Genomic DNA, 20,838 nt, shown 5'->3' on the forward strand with positions numbered 1-20,838 from the left:
TGCACCTCAATTGTTTTGATCACTCTAAGTGTTTAATAAATACATGTTTAAGATAGATCAATGCCAATTTTAATGGTCTAAGAATAGAGTAGCCAAACGACATTCACGACATGTCATCTATTTGATTGCCTGACATATATTCATAAAGTGTTCCCTTTTTTTTCGTTTTTGTAAGCAATATTTTCCTCTTACATGACCCACCAAGAAAGTGTCAAACTTACATTAAGCTAAGATGCCATGACAAGGGAAATTGTTGCACCAAAGTTGCCCAAGACTTGCACCTTGCACCCGAGCCATGCTGCCAAGGGTTGGAGGACCTCCCATGAATTGGAAACCTGGAATAGCATGCCATCTCATCATCCTCACCATTGAACCAACATCCCTTTGGTATAAATGGTTCTTTGTAAGTTTTTACATAACCATGTATCACATATATATTACATATATACATATAAACGTGCAAACCTTTACCATATCTTTGTTTTGACATGAGAAGAAAATTAGGATAGATTTTTATGTTGTCTGTATTTTTACAAGGTAAAATGGCCTCTGACATGCATTTATTATCAAATTTTAACTAAAGGCTGAGACTGATATCTCGAGAGGAAAGCATGCACCTGTTTATTGACCTCAATCCAACTACACCCAGTTGTCTTTCTGACACCTCTGTCTTTCATAGTTTTTCGAACCTTTTCAAAGTCACCCCAACTCCCAGCCGCAGCATAGATGTTTGAAAGAAGCACGTAAGGTACATCACTTTTGGGGTCCAACCCAAGTAAGCTTTCTGCCACACACACTGCCCTAGTTCTAAATTGTTATGGACCCTACAGACACCAAGCAAACAAATCCACACAGCAGCATCACGCTCAACTAGCATTTTCTCTATGAAGTCTCGTGCTTCATCCAGACGTCCAGAACGGAAAGAAGGTCAAAAATACACCGATAGTGCTCCATTGTGGGTGAGATATGATAATATTGGTTCATCTGATTGAAGTATTGATAACCCTCATCCACTAAACCTGCATGGTTACATGCAGACAAAACACAAAGCATGGTGCCATGGTCTGGACTAGTGGCGGAATGTTTCATTTCTTCGAAGAGTTTGAGGGCCTCCTCACCATAGCCATGCATAGCATATCCCGCAATCATCGTTGTCCAGGAGACAACATCTCGTCGCTGCATTTTGTCAAATAATTCATATGACATTTGCATGTTCCCACATTTTGCATACATGTCAATTAGGGCATTGGCCACAATGACATCAGATTGAAATCCACTTCTAATTATTTTTTCATGGATCTCTATACCTTGTTGCAGAGCTGCCAAGTTGGCGCAAAGTGGGAGGATTCGAGCAAACATCTCTGAATCTAGCTTTGCACCTGCCAACTGCATTTGTTTGAAAAGCTTCAGAGCATCCTCATTATGACCGTTCTCGGCAAATCCCGTAATCATTGCATTCCATGAGACCATTACATCCCAGCTTTGGTTCAGGTCTCTAAATTCCCATTCCCGTCCTCCTCTTCCAGCGAAAAAAATCCTCCCCTCTGCTTCTCCGTGCTTGATAAGTAACCCTCCTAGGCGGTCACTGCCTTCTTCACCGTGCTTCTCAGATTTGATTTGGCATATTACATTACATGTAGAGTGAGGTGAGAATAATCATATATTCTTAAGTCATTGTCATGTTCTAAATTTTAATAATTTTATGTTTATAAAGTTTAATAATATTTTATCTTTTATAAAAAAATTAATTATAATAACAAATTTAATAGTTATCAAATATTCATCATATTACTTTAAAAACTATAACTTATATATACATATATATTAATAATAATTAACTTATAACTTTAAACTTTATAATGAACAATTTTTATATTAGAATGATTGGAATTATAAATTTTATTTAACACCTTATAAGTACGAAGTGTTTCATATGTATCTTTTGAATGTTGGGTTTTAGGTAATAACTCTCTTCTCGATCATTTAGGTGTTTAGTCCCTTTTTATTCATTTAAACATTTTTTCTTAATTATTTAATAAGTATATTAGTGCAAGACCTGTGATGTGTGCATATCTAGTTATCATATGCATACAACGTATGCACGCTAATACTCTTTTGCTTATAGATCAAAATGGGTCATTACAAATTTTGTCTTTTGTAATGCTAATAAAATAACATCACTTCTTGCTTTATAATTTTAATTTTTGATAATATTATACCATGTGTATGGTAATAATAATAATTATGAAAAATGGAGAGATAAAAGAGGTATTAGTTAACATCACTCTAGGTTTTATAATTTTATTTTTTAGTAATATTATACCACGTGAATGGCATAATGATAATTATGAAAAATGGAAAGATAAAAGGGATATTAGTGGATTACTCTCTTGATCCATTGAAAATTCATTTCAAAAACTCTATTTCACTTTTAAGAAAAGTTTATTTGAAAAGACAATATAGTGTAAAGTTTTTATGAAAGGAGGAAAATGGAGGAAACTCCAGAGGTTTATTGTTTTTATCTAAATTTTTTATGTAAAAAATATTTACAAAGAAGACTTATTAACCTAAGGGGAAATTCAAATAAGGTGTAATCTTTTGAAATTATCCAAGTTATTATCATGCTCTTCAGGACCACCTTTGATCTAATCAATCTCCATCTTTGATCTAACCAACATTCATGAAGAAAGAATGAAAGAATGAATATGAATAAAGAAAGTGTTTGGATAATCATGTACATAATAGAGTTTCACAACTTCCCAAGGGAAATTATCATCTTCCAATGACTAGCCTCATCATGATATCACAAGGTATGGTGGAGCAATTAATGGACCATCTCAAAATCAAGAGAAGGATTGGATGTGTCATAGAATCATCACATAAAAAGGACACCTAATTTCATCACCTTTATACATGGTATGCAAAAGGATTCCTTCTCAATAGTCTTTCTTAAACTTTGATTAACAAATACAAGAGATAAAATAATCATTTCAAGATCTATTAAGTCATTACTCCCATTCATTGCAATATCACCAGTGAAATTTGTTTTGCTAACTCTCCATCCAAGATCAACATTTTAGTAATCTATCTATCATTAAATGATCTCTTAGATAGATCCAACACTAGGGAAGGGATAAAAGCTATACCAAAAGAAGATGAGTTGTTAACAAGAGGAGATCGAGGAATAGGGTTAAGAAGTGTGTCAAACTTACAAAGGAGAAGAAGAAGTCAGTTTTCAGTAAAGAAAACATTGTTTTGGAGCAAGATTTACCAAAAAAAAAAAACAAACAAACAAACAAAGCTACTTTAGTTAGTAAATTCCATGGTGTATGACTTTCAAACAAATCCCTTACTTGGCGGATTAGGAAAATATGGAAGCAACAAATTGGGTTTCTCCTGTTTTTGACATATTGACTAGAGGCTAGACTACCTCCATTTTCAAGGATGGGGATGACAAAGACAATATCAATAAGGGTAAGTGGTATTGGCCTAGGCATCCTTATTTTGACTCGAACAAAAAAATATTAAGTTCTTATCTAGGTCAAAATGCATTCTCTATCACTAAATGTCCATTTCATTAAGTTTGGGTTATTCTCAATCTAAGCCCCATTGGAGACGACCCAAAATTTGTGTTTTTAAAGTGTGAAAATGGGATTTTTAAGGTGATAAAAAATAACTTTGAATGTGTCAAAATTGTTTTCCAAAATTACAAAAATTGGATTCATGGTGTGCAAACTTAGAATCCAAAAAATCGAAAATCAAATTTTAAGAATATAAAATTAGACTTTAATAAAATTCTAAATTATTACTTAGTCCAATATTAATTGTTTTTAATAGTTATATACTCAAATGATATAGCACAACATATTAGTCACACATTCAAAATAACAAATTATTATTGAATTTCTACATATTTATCATATGAAATCAATATTTTTCTATTCAATAATTAATATATTGAGCATATGATATATCAACCACTTTGGTAATGAAAATATCAAATATTTCTATTAACCATAGAAAACCTTTCATATATTCACAATACAAAAAAAATAAATAGTAAAAGTTTTCAATTATATTTGGTCTATGTCATTCAAATTTTTCAAATTGGATTAAACATCATTTACATGTACTTATTATTCATGCATTCTTAATTATAATTCTTTTCATTATCACATACATTATTTTCTTTAGAGTCATCCATAATAATTGTGTTTCTATGATCATAAATACTATTAAACATTAAATACAATGTTTCAAACATTTATCCAAATTATTTAATATGAGGCAAAATTCCATAATTGAATTGGTTAGTATTATATTTTGCATGAATTCCACTGTATGACAAAAATATTTCAGTACAATAAAAAAATAACAAATACATAACATTTGCACAAAGAGCTAGAAAAAATTACAAGATTTAGTTTTGAAAGTGGTTCTAATAATTGTCCCCTTCATTTGAGGTGGTGGAAGATCAATGAAAATTTGGGCAAGAAAACATTGCGAAGGTGGGTGAGTGGATTAGAATTGAGGATGTGTTAACATGTGTGGTCGAAGCTTATTGGCTTTTTCATTTTGATTAAGGAGAAACTAGCACTAGCTAAATCCTAGTTGCACCACTTATTTTGAGGATCTTCATAAGTTACTAGATTCCAAGACAAGTATCCAAGTTGCACCACTTATTTTGAGGATCTTTGTGCCTATCAAGGCCCCACCTTCATCTGTCAAGCCTCGCATTGGCCTCATCACCTTTGACTTGACCTCGTTGCTCTTAATGAACTATTTCTCCTTCCCTGCTGACTCAGTCGACTTTGTTTTTTTTTTGCGGCTCCACTTCACTCCTCTTGGCCACCCTTTTCATTTTGGTTTGCACAGCATGCCCCAATAGCAAATGAGAAGTCGATGATGCTCCTCTAGCAAGGGAGAAGGAAGTTCTAGGGCTTGTTTTCAAGTTCATTCCACTGCAAAAAGATATTATGAACATACCCTTGATCATATTCAACTTTCCATGGACCATGCATCATTTGAGGCTATGGCAAAAAAAAACAGTACACAGATGCAAAAATTCTTGCCTCAGTTACTGACTAGTTTCCAGTTCCTATCCATACCCACGATAGATAAAATCAATACCTTTGTACCGTGGAATTATACTAACATATCAAAGGCCTTATTGACACAATTCTTGTGGAAAGAGAGGATGCCAAAAGGGATCTTTCTCTTCAACTAGCTATCATTCAAGCAAAACACAGAGAAATGTCTAGATGGGAGAAAATAGGCCAAAGTTGGAGGACGACACGACTGGTCCATGAAAGGAAAGAAAAAATAAGAAATAAGAATTGGATGGCGAAGGAAGGCAACCAACCAGGAAGGAAAGGAAATAGAGGATCGGGAAAGGTGGGAAAAAAAATGAAAGGCCTAGAACCAACTTCAAGTAAAGGACCGAGCAAAAGAGGAAGGAAAACATGAAAGGGAGTATGCAGAACTTGATCAACGCATACTACGTAGGAACCCCAGCTGAGGTGAAAGCTGTAATCTCCGAATGGGAAAGAGAACTAAACACAAACATTGAAAATCAAGAGATCGAGGCAGAGGAATGGGAAACAATCATCAAAGATCCAGGGAATACCAGAGGTTGCCAAATGTTGTTTCACCAAACCATCCAGCAGTATTGGGTCATGAAAAACATCCTGGCCCGCGCTATGACAACCTATAAGGAAAGAGAAGACCCGGAGGAGGATAGACCAACAGAGCCAAGTATGAAGGACCTGCAGAGGGAGATACAATCTATGCAAATGCAGCTGTACAACAACAACCTCAGTCTGAACAGGATCGAACAGAGTCTACAATATATAATGAGAGGTGACGTTCCGGGTTCAAGCGCGAAATCCCCAGCCCCAATTGATTCTTCAGATGAATGAAGCAAACCAACTAGTTTATTTTTGTCTGTATGACGGCTAGCATTTACTTTTTTAGCAAGAATTATATAGATGATAAAGTCGCCAATATAGCATGGATGGTAAGAAAAACTCTTTTTAAATTTTGGACAACGTTTGATGCAGACAGGTGGCCAACAAACCTGGTTTCCTGTGGGCAGGTTGAGGCCACCTGCAATTTTGTAGAAATCAAACTTATTTTCATGAAATATTAATAGAAAAAGGGATCTACCAAGCTTACACAAAAAAATAAGATTATATAAATATTTTTGTTTTTTATTTTTTTTTATCATACATTATCTTATAAGATTATATCAATACAAATACATAAATATAACTGATTTATAAAATATAAATTAATTATTTGTTATTAATTTAATATAAATTTATTTTTATCTCAAATTTATCAAATACAAAAAAAAGCAAAGATATAAACGTCCCTTAAAGAAAAAATCATTAAAATGAATTCAAACTATTATATATTTTATTATTAATTTATTGATATTGTTTTTTATCATTAAGCTAAGTTTCATTAAAATGAATTCAAACTATTTTATATTTTATTATTAATTTATTGATATGGTTTTTTATCATTAATCTAAGTTTCTCCCAATATTGATTAAAAATGGCTTATATGTTATCCATAATGCAGTGTAAACTAATGAAATATATGATAATACAATTATATTATAGATAAAATAAAATTATAATTATTCCATTATTACTTGTGTTTATTTTGAAATAAGTTTTTAGAATTTTAATTAAATTACTAATAAATTAGGTAGATGGTAAGGATTTAACCTCTATGAAATATTCTGAAATAGTTTTAGTAATATGTACAATTTTTTTATTATTCATTTTTCTATTTTTTTAATTAAAATCAATTAATTAACAATGTGCCATATGAACATGTGTCATATTAATAAACGACTTTATTGACCCATGATATTGTAACAAAGGTTATTTAAAAATCTCCATGGGAAAATGGAGGTGAATCCCTCTAGTTAAAAATCTTTTGAAATGTTTCTTTAAATCTATGTATATTTAGCTTATACATTATTGTTTTTATAATTAATAATAATTGAAATAAAATTATAATTTAGTTAATTTTTATGGTTTTTTTAATTTTGACAATGTGAGATGTATCATGTGGTAAGTGTTTTGATGGCAATGAACATTTACTAGCAATTTTATTTATATAGTTGTGCTAATATTAAAAGATTTCACCATAATTAGTTTTGAAAATGATTATGCAATACTTTTATTTCTAGTTTATTTTCAATTCAAAGTTTTAATATGGTACCCAAAACTACTTCGAGACAATATAAGAATATGGCTAGATTCGAGTAATGTTTGCTTGAATAAATAAATTGAGTTATAGTAACAATCATGCCAACCCGTCATCATTATTTCCAATCCAATCTTCATGTCCATTGCTTTTTATCAATCCCCGCTTTTAAAAAAGTTTCAAATTTCATACAATGGGTGAGCATCATGAACAACACTACACCTTCTCACCGTGTTATCTGGGAAAATTTAGGGGAATTCAAGGCACAATTTTGGTTTTAGCCTGATCTAACAAATAATGTTGTTTGCCATGGAATTTAGGTTTAATGATTGATTAACAACTTCTGTGGAATAGGATCAGGGTTCTAAGAGGCCTAAAAATGGAGTAATGGAGAAAGTTTTTAAAAGTGCAAGTACTAATATATGTAGTATGATGTAATATGCAATTCTAGTTGCAACCTTTCGCTGCCCAAATAAATTCAAGAAGAGAGATAAGGTTGCACAGAGACTATGCATAAAGATTTCTCAGTTATTGTCAGTGTGATGTTGTTACTTCAACTCAACTCCATGATGAGATCATTGATAATGAGGAAGATGAAGAGGAAATTATCACATGTTGCCATGATAAAGACAATGACAAGGTAATAATAACACTGGTTAGGCAAATGGAAATAGGGTAGCAATTGCAGCTATGATGAGGCCGAAACCCTCACCAAAGAGATTGAAGAAGAATCCCAAGTTCTCAGAGAGGTCTTTAGGATCAAAGATACTTGCAAAGGCAGAAACACAACCCCATCTAGGTTTGCATATCATACACTTGAGTTAGTGTAAATGTGATCTTCAACTTTAATTAGAAAGTTGGTTTGGCATCATCAAGCAATGTAATGAAACTAAGGAAATCCAAAACTCTGCCAAAGCTTCCATGTCATTTTTTTTTATGGTTAAAACATTTTAAGTAGTCTCACTAGTTGATGCCCATGTAAGTAAATTTTGAAGAGTTTGAATCCATTTTCAAACATTCAAAAATGTGTTAAAACATTTTAAGGAGTGTCACTATTTATGCCCAAGTAAATTTTGAAGAGGTTGAATCCATTTTATACATTAAAAAATGCAACTTATATATATATATATATATATATATATATACACACAAACCACATTTAAGTTTTCATTGTTTAAGTTGCATTTTTTAATATATAAAATGGATTCAACCTCTTCAAAATTATCTTAATTACATAGCTATCAAGCTTCCAAAGAGGTGCAAACATTTTATTCAAGTTTTGCACTCTAAAAGAGGTTTGCACCTAAAGAGATTTGATCTCTCTCGACTCTTACTAGATCCGTGGTTAAGATAGATATGGAGGCAAGGCCCAAATAAGTGCGAAGGAGAAACTAAGTCTCCAAGTACCCTTAATATATATATATATATATATATATATATATATGGTTTCTTGGAAAGGCTAATTGTTTCTCTGTGCATATATGGGCCCCACGTCCATCTCTTAAGCCTCGCATTGGCTTCGACACCTTTGACTAGACCCCATTGCTCCTACCTTGTTGACTCAGCCACCTCTGTTTCTCTTCAAAGGCTCCACTTCTCTCCTCTTGGCCACCCTTTTCATTCTGGTTTTCTCAGGATGCCCCAATAGCAAATGAGAAGTCGATGAGGCTCCTCTAACAAGGGAGAAGGAAGTTCTAGGGCTTGTTTTCAAGCTCATTCTACTACATAGAGATATTATGAACACACCCCTGATCTTATTCAACTTGCCATGGACCATGCATCATTTGAGGTCATGGCACACCAAAACGAGTACACAGATGCAAAAATTATCGCCTCAATTACTGACTAGCTTCCATATCCTAGCCATACCCACAATAGACAAAAGAATACCTTTGTACCGTGGAATTATACTGGCATATCAACGCCCTTATTGACAAAACTCTTGTGGAAAGAGATGATGCCAAAATGGAGTTTTCTCTTCAACTAGCTACCATTCAAGCAAAACACATAGACATAGGGACATGGCCCTTGGTTGGCCAGGATCGAGACCATCCTTTCAAAAGGGAAAGGCCCTACTTCACTTGGCACTATGGCACTAATAGATGTTTCCACTTCGACTTAACCAGTGCTATGAATTTCCTTTTTGTTTGTGGCAACTCATCTCCGAGCCTTTTAAAGTTTATTATTATCATGGGTTATGAGTAGCATAGTTGCAACTTTGTTGTATTTAAATCTATGTATCTTTTTGGACAAAAACATTGCTTTTCCGCTAATAATCCAAAAAGAGACTTTATCCACCATTGATTTGATTTCCCAAGTGACATGAATCTGAAAAATTGATGATATGATGTAATTTTATGACTAATCAATTGAACTTGAAGCTTTTATAAAGGGAAAAAGAGCAGAGCGGTATTTTTTTTTTTTTATTATCCTCCCCACTTAAATCCAATTTATACAAGTGACATGTTGAAATCATATTAAATATATTGTTATAATGTCATTGTATAACTTTAAACCCTATTATATATATATAATTTTATCTTTTCTTTAATAATAAATAAAAATAGTTTTTTTCTTACATTATTTTGTAAAATTTTATCAATGCAAATACAAGATGTCCTTATTTTTAAAAGGTTTTAATTTAAATGAATTTAAACTATTTTATGTTTTATTATTAATTTATTACTATTGTTATTATCATTATTCTAGATTTTCCCAATATTGTATAAAAAATGGTTTTATGCATTGTAAATTAAAAATAATGAAATATATAATAATATAATTATTTTATAAATAAAAGGAGTTGTATATAATGCGACTTTTTGGACATTCCGGTGACGGAATCCGGCGGAAGAAATTGAGGTTAAATCTTGATTTGTTGCAGTTAAAATGGTTTTTTAACTGCATATTTGGATTCAGCACCTGAAAAACCCCTGGGACGCTTTCATTGTGCAGAAACTAGCTATCAAACTTGCGATTCCAATAAATTCCTGCCGGATTTTGACCGGAAAAACCCCGGAAAGGCTTTCAAAAAGTAGCGTTATAGACAACTGCTAAATGGAATAAAATTATAATAATTTTATTATAACATAAATATGTGTGTTTATTTTGGAATAAAGTTTTCATATTTCTAATTTAATTATCAATGTATTAGGCAGATTGTACAGATTTAACCTCAATAAAATATTCTGAAATATTTTTATTAGTATGCATGAATTAAAGATTGAAATTTATTTTCAAAGTCTTTATTCCTTTTCTGCCTTTTTAATTAAAATCAATTAATTAAAAAAATGTCATTTGAATATATGTGATGTTAATAAGCCATGGTATTAGCCCATAATATTGTAATAAAACCTATTTTAAAAATCTCTATGGCAAAGTAAAAGTCAATCCTCAGGGCAGGCCTGGAATTTGATGCCCTGTGGGATTTATTTCAGAACGTATTTGACAGCCAGAAAAATATTTTCCACGTCAAGTTTAACGTTTGGTATACCTCTCCAACACGTCAAAACGACGTCTAATTTCACAGGGAAATGTAAAAATCTATTATGCCCTATTTCATAAGAGTCAGGACTTAAAACCGATACATAACACAGTTTGAAATTAAAAGCTCTATAAATATTCCAGCGTCCCATTGCCTACTACCCTAGTACTTATCATTAATAGAAGAAAGTCTCGAGCTACCATTAGCTGCTCACCCCATACTAATGATATGTAAATAATGGTAGCTCACCCCATATAATGATATGTAAATTTATACTAATGATATGCAAATTTAATATGATGAGACATGGAAATTGCAATGTTACGGACTATGATCTCGCTAGACGCAGCTATTGTATGTTGAATGCTAAATTGGTACGGGTGGGTTTGTATTGGAATTTGGCTGTATCTGATGTTCATTACCTCATTGTAAAACTATTTGTTGCAGCCTCGCAACAAACCTCAATGTAAAACCAAACTGTTGCAGCCCCACAACAAACCTCAGTGTAAAACCAAACTGTTGCAGCCTCACAGCAAATCAAATGTAGTCTGAGTTCTGGACATGCAACTCTGTCCTCCCTAGCGAATTGAAGATGTCTAATTGGAACTTGCCAGCAGTCCTGGATTTGAGTCACCGGCTCCTTTAAAGTAATCTGGTACTTCCCGCATACACTTGTTTGATTTCTTCATAAGGCAGAGGCTTTCAACCATGCCCTTCATCTTTGACGTAAACTGGACTTGCTCCATCTTTGACAACATGCGCTTTCATGGTTCTCGTTTGAATTTTTATCATTGCACGCTAGTTTTTTCCTGTAAAATTCGCAGAATAAATCTGTCATGACTGGCATATTTTGACCAGACTTGATAGTCGTGAGTAATTGTTTCAGAAAAAGAAACACATTATATTTTTGAAGAATATCTTTATCTTCCTTAATCAATCAATTAATTTAGTGATAATTAAATAATATAACCTCGTAAGATTTAATGCAGAAGTCACATGTCAACTGCTCTTGACTTTTCCTCATGGAAGAGAAAGAGAACGGCCATCGAAACTCAGTCTTGAGATGAGATGAGATGTGAATTGAAATTTTAGATTGTGAATAAAAATATTAATTGAAATTTCATGAGCATGTGAGGTGAACATGGAAGGACTTGTCATGTAACTGAAATATGAAGATGAGTGCGGCATTGATTTCATGTTGTTTGGTGAGAGTTTGCAGTGGTCTGGACCTAACAAGGGGTGGGTTTTTTTGGTTGTTAGTGTCAGTGTTTTTAGATGGTCATGTGACCTGGAATATGGAATACTTCTTAGTGTGCCCCACTCTTGGTGGCTTGGGATTGTTAGTGTCAGTGTAGATTGATGGATGCAGCGGCTGCAACTTGACACCGGGCTCGAGATTGTAGCGATGAGCATGAGACACAAACTGCAAACCAGCAAGAAATTTGTTGTTTTATTGGCCATGATGGAAGACTATAAGATTTTTTTCACAGGGAGAATGTCAAAATACAAGAACTCTTGTTAATTTTTTTAATATGTAACACAAAAGAAAAAAATGATAGTCATAAATTTACTGAAAAGGTAAATTGACAGGCATGGAAAACCAACACCCGTGTCCAAATTTTCAAACACCCGTGTCCAAATTTTCAATTGACAGACATTTTTTTTTGAAATTCTAGGCCTGCCTCGGGGTAAAAATCTTTTGAAATGTTTTTTTAAATGTATAAGTTTAACTCATATATTAATTTTTTTAAATAATAATAATAATAGAAATAAAATTATAATTTAATTAATTTTTATGGTTTTTTAATTTTGACACTGTAAAATATATTATGTGGTAAGTATTTTTTATGCCAATGAACATTTAGTAGCAATTTTGTTTATATAACTATACTAATATTAAATTTCATCATAATTTCACATTACTTTTATTTCTAATTTAATTTCAATTCAAAGTTTTAATATAGCACCCAAAACTTCTCATTTAATTTCAATTCAAAGTTTTAATACAGTACCCAAAACGTCTCATTTATTTTCAATTCAAAGTTTTAATATGGTACCCAAATGAATTCGAGACAACATAAGAATATGGCTAGATTCAAGTAATATCTGCCTGAATGAGTAAATTGTATTAAATTGAGTTACAGTGCCAACTCCCATCATTATTTCCAATGCAATCTTCATGTCCATTGCTTTTTATCAATGCCTGCTTTTAAAAAAGTTTCAAATTTCATACAGTAGGGAAGCATCATGAACAACACTACACCTTCTCACGTGTTATCTGGGCAAATTTAGGGGAATTCAAGGCACATCTAACAAATAATGTTGTTTGTCATGGACTTTAGGTTTACTGATTGATCAACAACTTCTGTGGAATAGGATCAGGGTTCCAGGAGCCTAAAAATGGAGTCTGCAGATAAATGGAGAAAGTTTTTAAAAGTGCAAGCACTGATATATGCAGTCTGATGGAATATGCAATTCTGGTTGCAACCTTTGACTACCCAAATAAATTCAGCAAGAGAGATAAGGTTGCACAGAGACTATGCAAAAATATTTTTCAGGTACTCTGAGTGTGATGTTGTTACTTCAACTGAACTCCATGATGACATCATTGATAATGAGAAAGATGAAGAGGAAGTTATCACAGGTTGTCATGATAAAGACAATGACAAATTAACAACAACACTGGTGAGGCAGATAGAAATAGGTTAGCATTTACTGCTATGATGAGGCCAAAACCCTCACCAAAGAGATTGAAGAAGAATCCCAAGTTCTCAGAGAGGTCTTCAGGATCAAAAATACTTGCAGAGCCAAAAACACTAGCCCATCTGGGTTTGCATATCATACACTTGAGTCAGTGTAAATGTGACCTCCAGCTTTAATTAGAAAGTCGGTTCGGCATCATCAAGCAATGCAATGAAACTAAGGAAATCCAAAACACTGCCAAAGCTGCCATGCCATTTGTCTGAATACAGACAGCACATCAAAACATGAAAGGACGTTTTCTCTTCTGCTTTTTTACATTTTGATATGGCATACTCTCAGGTTAGGCACATAGGACTGAGACTTCAAATCAACAAAACCAGGAGAGGAAGGAATCCCAAAGAAAAAAACCTAGTTTTGTCATCTCGATCTTGGAGCTCCTCAAATGTGAGAGATCTAGCCAATCTAAAATTCATCTTCTAATAGATCTAGATCTACTGGAAACAACACAATGCAAATCAGGCCAGCACACAGGCTAGTCAGTTCCTCCTCATCAGAGCTTTTCACACTGGGGCTTTACTTCCTCATTAGAGCTTTTCACACCTCATGGAGCTGCCTCTTGACTACTTTACCTTCCAATATGATGTCACTATATCCCGTTATTCATCCACTGACGATGATGTTGTGACATTGGCCTACTATGAAACAGTTCAGGTCCTGTTTAGGCAGGTCTTGCAATTCCATTACTTGAACTATACGTTGCTTCTTGGCTGCAAAAGCATCATTTTTCCATTAGTTACCAAGTTCATAAGCTAATATCCACTTCATAATTTACCCTATTGCAGGAACAAATTTAAAAATAAAAATACATTCCAACAGACTACAAACCAGTTTCTGATCTTTGATATCTTTTCAGAAGCTACCGTTTTGGTGCTTTGAACTTCAATTTAACATATGCATCACCTGGGGAATTTGGTTTCTGCTGTACAAATACACAAAAGCATGTTTAAAAACATTTCGCTATATTACAAATAGATACAAATAAGTAATGCATATTTACCTACTACAAGCTCCGTCAAACGTACCAGTTACATAATACATAAAAAGCAAGGAATGCTCTTTCAACAGTGGATTATCCATAAATTTATAATCCACAAATTCATCTTCAAATTAGCTTTTACATCCTAGTTTGCTTACATTGTCTCAACATCCCTTGCAATCTGAAGACATTGAAGGTCTACCAGGGCCAGTCTGTGTTTGAGTATTTCTTTTCAAAACCCCAGGTCTTTGTCTGTTTCTTGCTTGCCACAAGGACTGCTATACCCTGTCAGATTACTCTGGTGAGCTAATAGCTTTATTTTATGGGGCTGTTCTACTGTATATTATTTTTTATCATCAAAATTATTATATTTGGCGTTCTCAGTCTTTGCATAACATTAAGATCTACATCTATTACAGAAAACAGTGTCAGCGATGATCAAAAGTCATAAATAACAACAAATAAACCTAATGGCTTCAGGATAAAACAATATCACTTTAGAAACAAAATAGAGTACGTATTATGAATTCCAACAAAAATATATATTTAGAAAGCGAGCCAAGAATAACTTACTCCCATTATCAGCCCTGCAATCAAAGATCTTTATTTCCAAGCACATACAAGCAGCATAAAACCATGCAGTCACAACAAGCTCAGAATCAGGATATCGATACCGATTAGAATCTGCAATATGTATCAATTTCTTCCAAAGACAAACAATATTCCTCTTATATTCAACTTTGGCCTCTTCCTCAATGTGTTTGAAGGTGAGATATCATTTGGTCGTGGAAGAAACCCTGAATTAAGCATAAATTATATGATATTGAAAAAATACCCCAAGACTACTGGGTTTATTCCACGACCAAGTGACATTTCACCTTCAGCCACATTGAGGAAGAAAGCATACTAAACACATATTTGAAGATTACCTAAGCCTGGGTTGTCAGAAAGGAACCCTCATGAAATGGGGGTGAAGGGAGTCCATGTTCATCATCTGCAGAATCTGACAAGGTATCTGCAACAGGCAAAATGACGCATATGAATAAAAACTTATTTTTAAGATCAAAAATCCCTTCTAGTAAAGCATAGGAAAAACTTCAGTAACTTTGGCAGATTCCCATGCCTGCAATTGCTGCCACAGCGACATGAACAGCAGTCTTCACCCATTCATCTTCAAGTTATTTCCAGCCACTGCAGTAGACCACAGAGAAGCAATAAGCACGTTTAAGGCTTTTAATAGGTATGTAGGTAAGTCCAAGTCAGCGGAAATGAACCAGAACGAAAGCCATAAAAGCTGCTCATTTTACTTGTGTTAAGATAAGTTCCCATAATGCAATATAAAAGAAACTGCTGCTGTGACTAAATACTACATTTCTGCATAACCAAACGTTGGAATTCAGAATTAGATTATTCATGCTTCCAATATTGAACCAAGAGGTTTCCGCTTCAAATACCTGGTAAGCCTTTTCACCATATAGACCAAGTTTCCTTTAAAATGTGCTTCTGCAGCTAGTTAACTTATTTCGCAATCTCAGTTGCCGGGATAGAATAAACCATTGCACATGTTGGATATTGAACAAGTTGGAAAAATGGTGTGTGACCTCACATCACATTGGGAAGAACTCCTCCCATCCCTATTTTACATAAAAGAGGGAACTGTGTTCAACTCTGCCATGAAGCACATTTTTCAAATGACTGAAGAAGCATATTTTGAGGGTTTCCACTGTGATTTGAATCAATTACAATCTTCTCAAGCACTTGTACAACTGTCTATCAGACTGCAATACAAAACAAAAGGGGATTTATTTTTTAGAGAAATGAGCGAACCCTTGTGCATGAACTTTTCAAAACTTGTTATTGTTTCAATAAAATATGCATGAGTAGTTATGAAACGTATGTTTAATGGTTGCTAACGAAAAAAACACCCATCAAAGTACTATTGATGTACGAGTTGATCCAATAAAACTGATTGATATTTAACTCAGAACAAACACTACCTCATCTAGGTTTGCAAGAACGTCTTTGATTCTGAAGACCTTCCTGAGAAACTGTGATTCTTCTTCAATCTTTTGGGTGAGGGCTTTGGCCTCATCGTAGCTGTAATTGCTAACCCTGTTCCCATTTGCCTCACCAGTGGTGCTGTTTATTTTGTCATTGTATTTATCATGACATCCCCTGATACCTTCATCGTCATCTTCATCATCAATAATTTCATCATAGGGTTCAGCCAAAATAAGAGCATCACACTCACAGCACCTACAAAACCTAGATGCATACAGTCTATGTGCAACCCTACCTCCTCGTGAATTCACTTGGGCAATCAGAGGCTGCAACCAGGACTTTATATTCAATCAAACTACATATATCAGTCCCTGCCGCTTTAAAAAAACTTTCAATTTCTCCACAGAATCTATTTTTAGCCCCCATAGCACCCTAATCATATTTCACAAATCCTGGATCAATCAAGAAACTTAAAATCCACAACAAACATTGCTTATTAGATCAGCCCAGGGGCATGAATGGATGGAGCCTTTATTTCATGACCAAATGTAGCTGCTCAAACCACCGAATTTTCCATCCAAAACCCAAAATTGTGCCTTGAATCTCCCTAAATTTACCCAGATAACAGAGTGAGAAGGTGGAGTGTAGTTGTTGTTGACACTCTCCTGCTTATGAAATTGAAAAATCTTTAAAAGCAGGCGTTGATAAAAAACAATTTACATTAGGATTGGATTAAAAAAAATGATGGGTAGAAATAACTGATACTGTAACTCAAGATTTTAACATAACTATTCATTTACAAGGTAACATATACACGAGTATTGACAGCTTAAAATGACGCTATACACAGAAGAATCATAGCGCCATGAAAGCCATTCATTCATTTATTCTTAAGACCTGTGTAGGACAAACACGACAATAAAACACGAAAATAAAACATGCATGTCCAGGGAAAAAATAGAACGGTGGGAGCACCACCTCTGCTTTGCTTTGCATTTGTGCAGACACACAAATCGAAACGGTCCAATAAACCTGCATGCAGCCCTATTTGGAAACTGTAGTGACAGACAGGTAAACAGAAATAACAGTACTGCTTTTTTAAGTAGCTCTAGTGGGTTAGTCTGGCTGCCCGCAACTCATGCCGGTCTGCTTTTTCCGCCTTTAATATATTCTGCAGTTACACTCTCTGATGGGACTTGCTTAATTTGGGGCAGGGCCAAAACAAGAATTCTGAGATGCTGCCTTGTATTTTGTAATTAGCTTAATTTGGGGCAGGGCCAAAACAAGAATTCTGAGATGCTGCCTTGTATTTTGTAATTAAAATCGGCATATTTAGAGACTGGACGAAAGCGGTAATTCCTGAGACCCGTAGATGAGTGGCCATGGGAAACGGCATTCCAGTCCCTGCCATGAATTTAGATGTGTATTTAAAATGACAGACTCTGCGATGCTATCATTAATGTAAGCATCCTTTATCACCAAACCTAAGGTATAAATAATGTATTGAAAGAGATGTCAAAATCCAAGCGAACAATCCTTAGAGGAGCGAGAATGAAGTGGAACGAAATTAAAATACAAAATAGTTGTTTCCAAAATTAAAAATATATGGGGCACTTGATTTTTTAAAATTTGAAAATCAAATTATTATTATTAACCAGGCTTAGTTGCTAATTAGTTTAATTATTAAATTTTGAAAAGTATAAAGAGGTTTTGATAAAAATTAGTTTAGTGGAATTAGCATTCGGTGGAGGGGAAAGGTTTTTATTGTTCAATTAAAAATTAACTCACATCAATTTTGGTGTGAAACATGGCCATGGAAAAGCTTGGGAAGAATGGATGTGTTGGAAATAGCATTCACCAAATGTGTTATACACTCTCTGCAACAGGTATAATAAAATTCAAATCTTTAACTTAATAAAAAATTATGAACTGATAATTTCATCGAGTGGCTTGGAATACTAGGTTTGTTTGGTTAACATAGTTAAGGAAACATGTTAATGACTCAAAACCCAGAGAGATATCTGATAGGAGTGAAAGGCTGCCCCTTTACAAATCATTAATGTGTAATTTCAAATAGCTCACTTTTCCTTGAATAACAATAATGAGTTTGCCTACATTCCTCAATAGTGAAATAAGTTATTGAACAATTCCTTAAACTTATAATGTCCAAATAATCTTATTGTTATGACAATAAAAATGTTAAAAATGAAAAACATTTTTATTAAATATCTACATTATATTTCAATTCTCAATATTTCCTTCACCCTAAATGTTAAATTTAGGCACATAGTTCTCATATAATTATTGTTTTGAAATACATTATCTAAATTTACTTTTATATACTATTTTATTAAATATTTAAAAAAAATTGTATTATATGATTTGTGGGAAAAATTCTATTATATGAAAACAATTATGTTATATCATTTAAAAAAATAACTTAGATTAAATGATTTGTGACACTGTTTAAATTAGGGACAAATTTATTTTAAAACAAGTAATGATTTGTTAATGTGTAGAACTTGCATGAAATTTATATAAGAATATAACTTAGATTAAATGATTTGTGACACTGTTTAAATTAGGGACAAATTTATTTTAAAACAAGTAATGATTTGTTAATGTGTAGAACTTGCATGAAATTTATATAAGAATATATGCTTATTGGATAGTTATTTTTTTATATATAATTTCTTTTTCAATATTTTTTCATTAAATTGAAACGTAAATTTGATATAAACGTTTTGTTAAATTATAGTATCAAATTGTTCATTTTCGAAAATTATGATCAAATGCAACAAATTAAAATTTCATTTACAAACCCTGTTTAATTATGCATAATACAAAATGACAAATTGCCAAATTCTTTGAGGAATCTCATCAACTAATCCCTGATTATCTAGGAAAATCACATCTGCATTACACTCTTGGTATGCGGAGGCATGGACACCTACAGTGGCCATGTTGGAGGGATCTCAGATAAAATAAGTCTTGGAACCCCATATGCAAGTCTCTTTGGATAAAATAAGTCATGAAACCGCGAATGTGAATCTCAGATAAAATAAGTCCTGGAACCCCAGATGCAAGTCTCCCCAGAACTTAGGTATGAGTGTGCCCCATTGTTTTCTTCTGCAAAGGTTTCCTCTGGGATGAATTGTTGTCATTAATGAAATCAGATTTTATGAAACCATTGTAATGCTAAGATGAAAAATTCGTATGTTTATGCCTAATGTATTTATTGTTTTCTCTTAAAATGTCTATTCCATATATTAGAGTTTTGAATTTAGGAATTTTTCGTTGCTGAAGAACTGTGTTAACCCAGGTGACAACTTATGTTAAAAATTATGTTTCCAAACCTTGTTCATACTAGAACCTGGACGTTGTCAACCTGCCTTTGATTTTTGTCATTCTTAACGATCTTCGTATCCAATTCAAATCTTCATTACGAGTTTATATGTAGGCATCATTGTGTAGGTTTTAACCCTGCATAGAATTACCTGCAAACTAATTGTTAAAATGAAAAATATACAATGGCGAGAACATAAAAAACAAATATACAGAGATTTTCTCCCGGAACCCAAACCAGGAAAATGAGATTGATTTTTTCATTATATTTCTTTCAATGTTACAATACATTATATACATGCCGAAGCATTCATAAACTCTAATCCATTAACCATGGATTAGAACATAACTGTAGTTCCCTTGACCGAATCTACAAAATACCATGGGTAAAACCATCATGCCAAAAAACCATGCGTGCAAGGCACAAAACCATGGATAGATATGTCCACCATCCTTGGGTCCGCCCAACTGTTATTGACTATATATATATATATATATTAATCGGAGCAATGTGCAATGCTTAAGACTAGTTGTAAAAAGGATATAACACATACGCAACACATTAGAGCTTCCAATCGTTAGAAGAGTCGATGGGGAGGAATAAGTGGAAGAGGGAGGGGAATCCATAGTCGTTTTATATTTAAGCATTGAATTTAGAGTAGTTTCCAACCCTTTCGTGCATGCACAACTTCAGTGTAGAGTGTGGGCACATAGGGAGATGACATTATGTCTTCCCAGCGATTTAATTCACTGTCATATTAACCACATACTCACATGATTATAAAATCAATAACTAACAAATGCCATGGCATCAACACACATATCTCTCATACGTGCATATCTCAAACACATAACAACTAACGATAGCCCTCAGGCAATGTAGCGGGCATGCGATGACGCTATGATGCCACTGAAAATTTTATAACAAAAACCAAATGTTTTTTTCAGTAGGAAAAAATCTGCATAATATATATTGTGTAATATATGGATCGTGATTACATTTAAGACCGCAGTCTTGGAGTATATGGATATAAGGCTCCGAATGGGC

At 33.5% G+C, this 20,838-nt stretch overlaps 1 protein-coding gene and 1 pseudogene across 1 annotated transcript; both read right to left on the reverse strand.

Annotated features, from left to right (window-relative positions):
- Positions 1 to 882: 882 nt before the first annotated feature.
- LOC149171281 (putative pentatricopeptide repeat-containing protein At3g23330 pseudogene) lies at positions 883 to 1,470 on the reverse strand (annotated as a pseudogene).
- Positions 1,471 to 13,556: 12,086 nt separating this feature from the next.
- LOC149171282 (putative mediator of RNA polymerase II transcription subunit 26b) lies at positions 13,557 to 16,998 on the reverse strand. Its single transcript, XM_089427460.1, is given in 9 exon segments — positions 13,557 to 14,175; positions 14,294 to 14,384; positions 14,603 to 14,729; positions 15,018 to 15,045; positions 15,374 to 15,459; positions 15,568 to 15,635; positions 15,899 to 16,222; positions 16,439 to 16,739; positions 16,741 to 16,998. Coding segments are annotated over 3 exon segments (576 nt in total). The 5' UTR covers positions 16,872 to 16,998; the 3' UTR covers positions 13,557 to 14,175; positions 14,294 to 14,384; positions 14,603 to 14,729; positions 15,018 to 15,045; positions 15,374 to 15,459; positions 15,568 to 15,635; positions 15,899 to 16,078.
- Between the last annotated feature and the right edge of the window lie 3,840 nt (positions 16,999 to 20,838).

The sequence above is a fragment of the Pinus tabuliformis genome, chromosome 4_2, assembly GCF_031772625.1.
Source record: "Pinus tabuliformis cultivar Carrire ecotype Pingquan chromosome 4_2, CPIR1, whole genome shotgun sequence".
NCBI lineage: Eukaryota > Viridiplantae > Streptophyta > Pinopsida > Pinales > Pinaceae > Pinus > Pinus tabuliformis.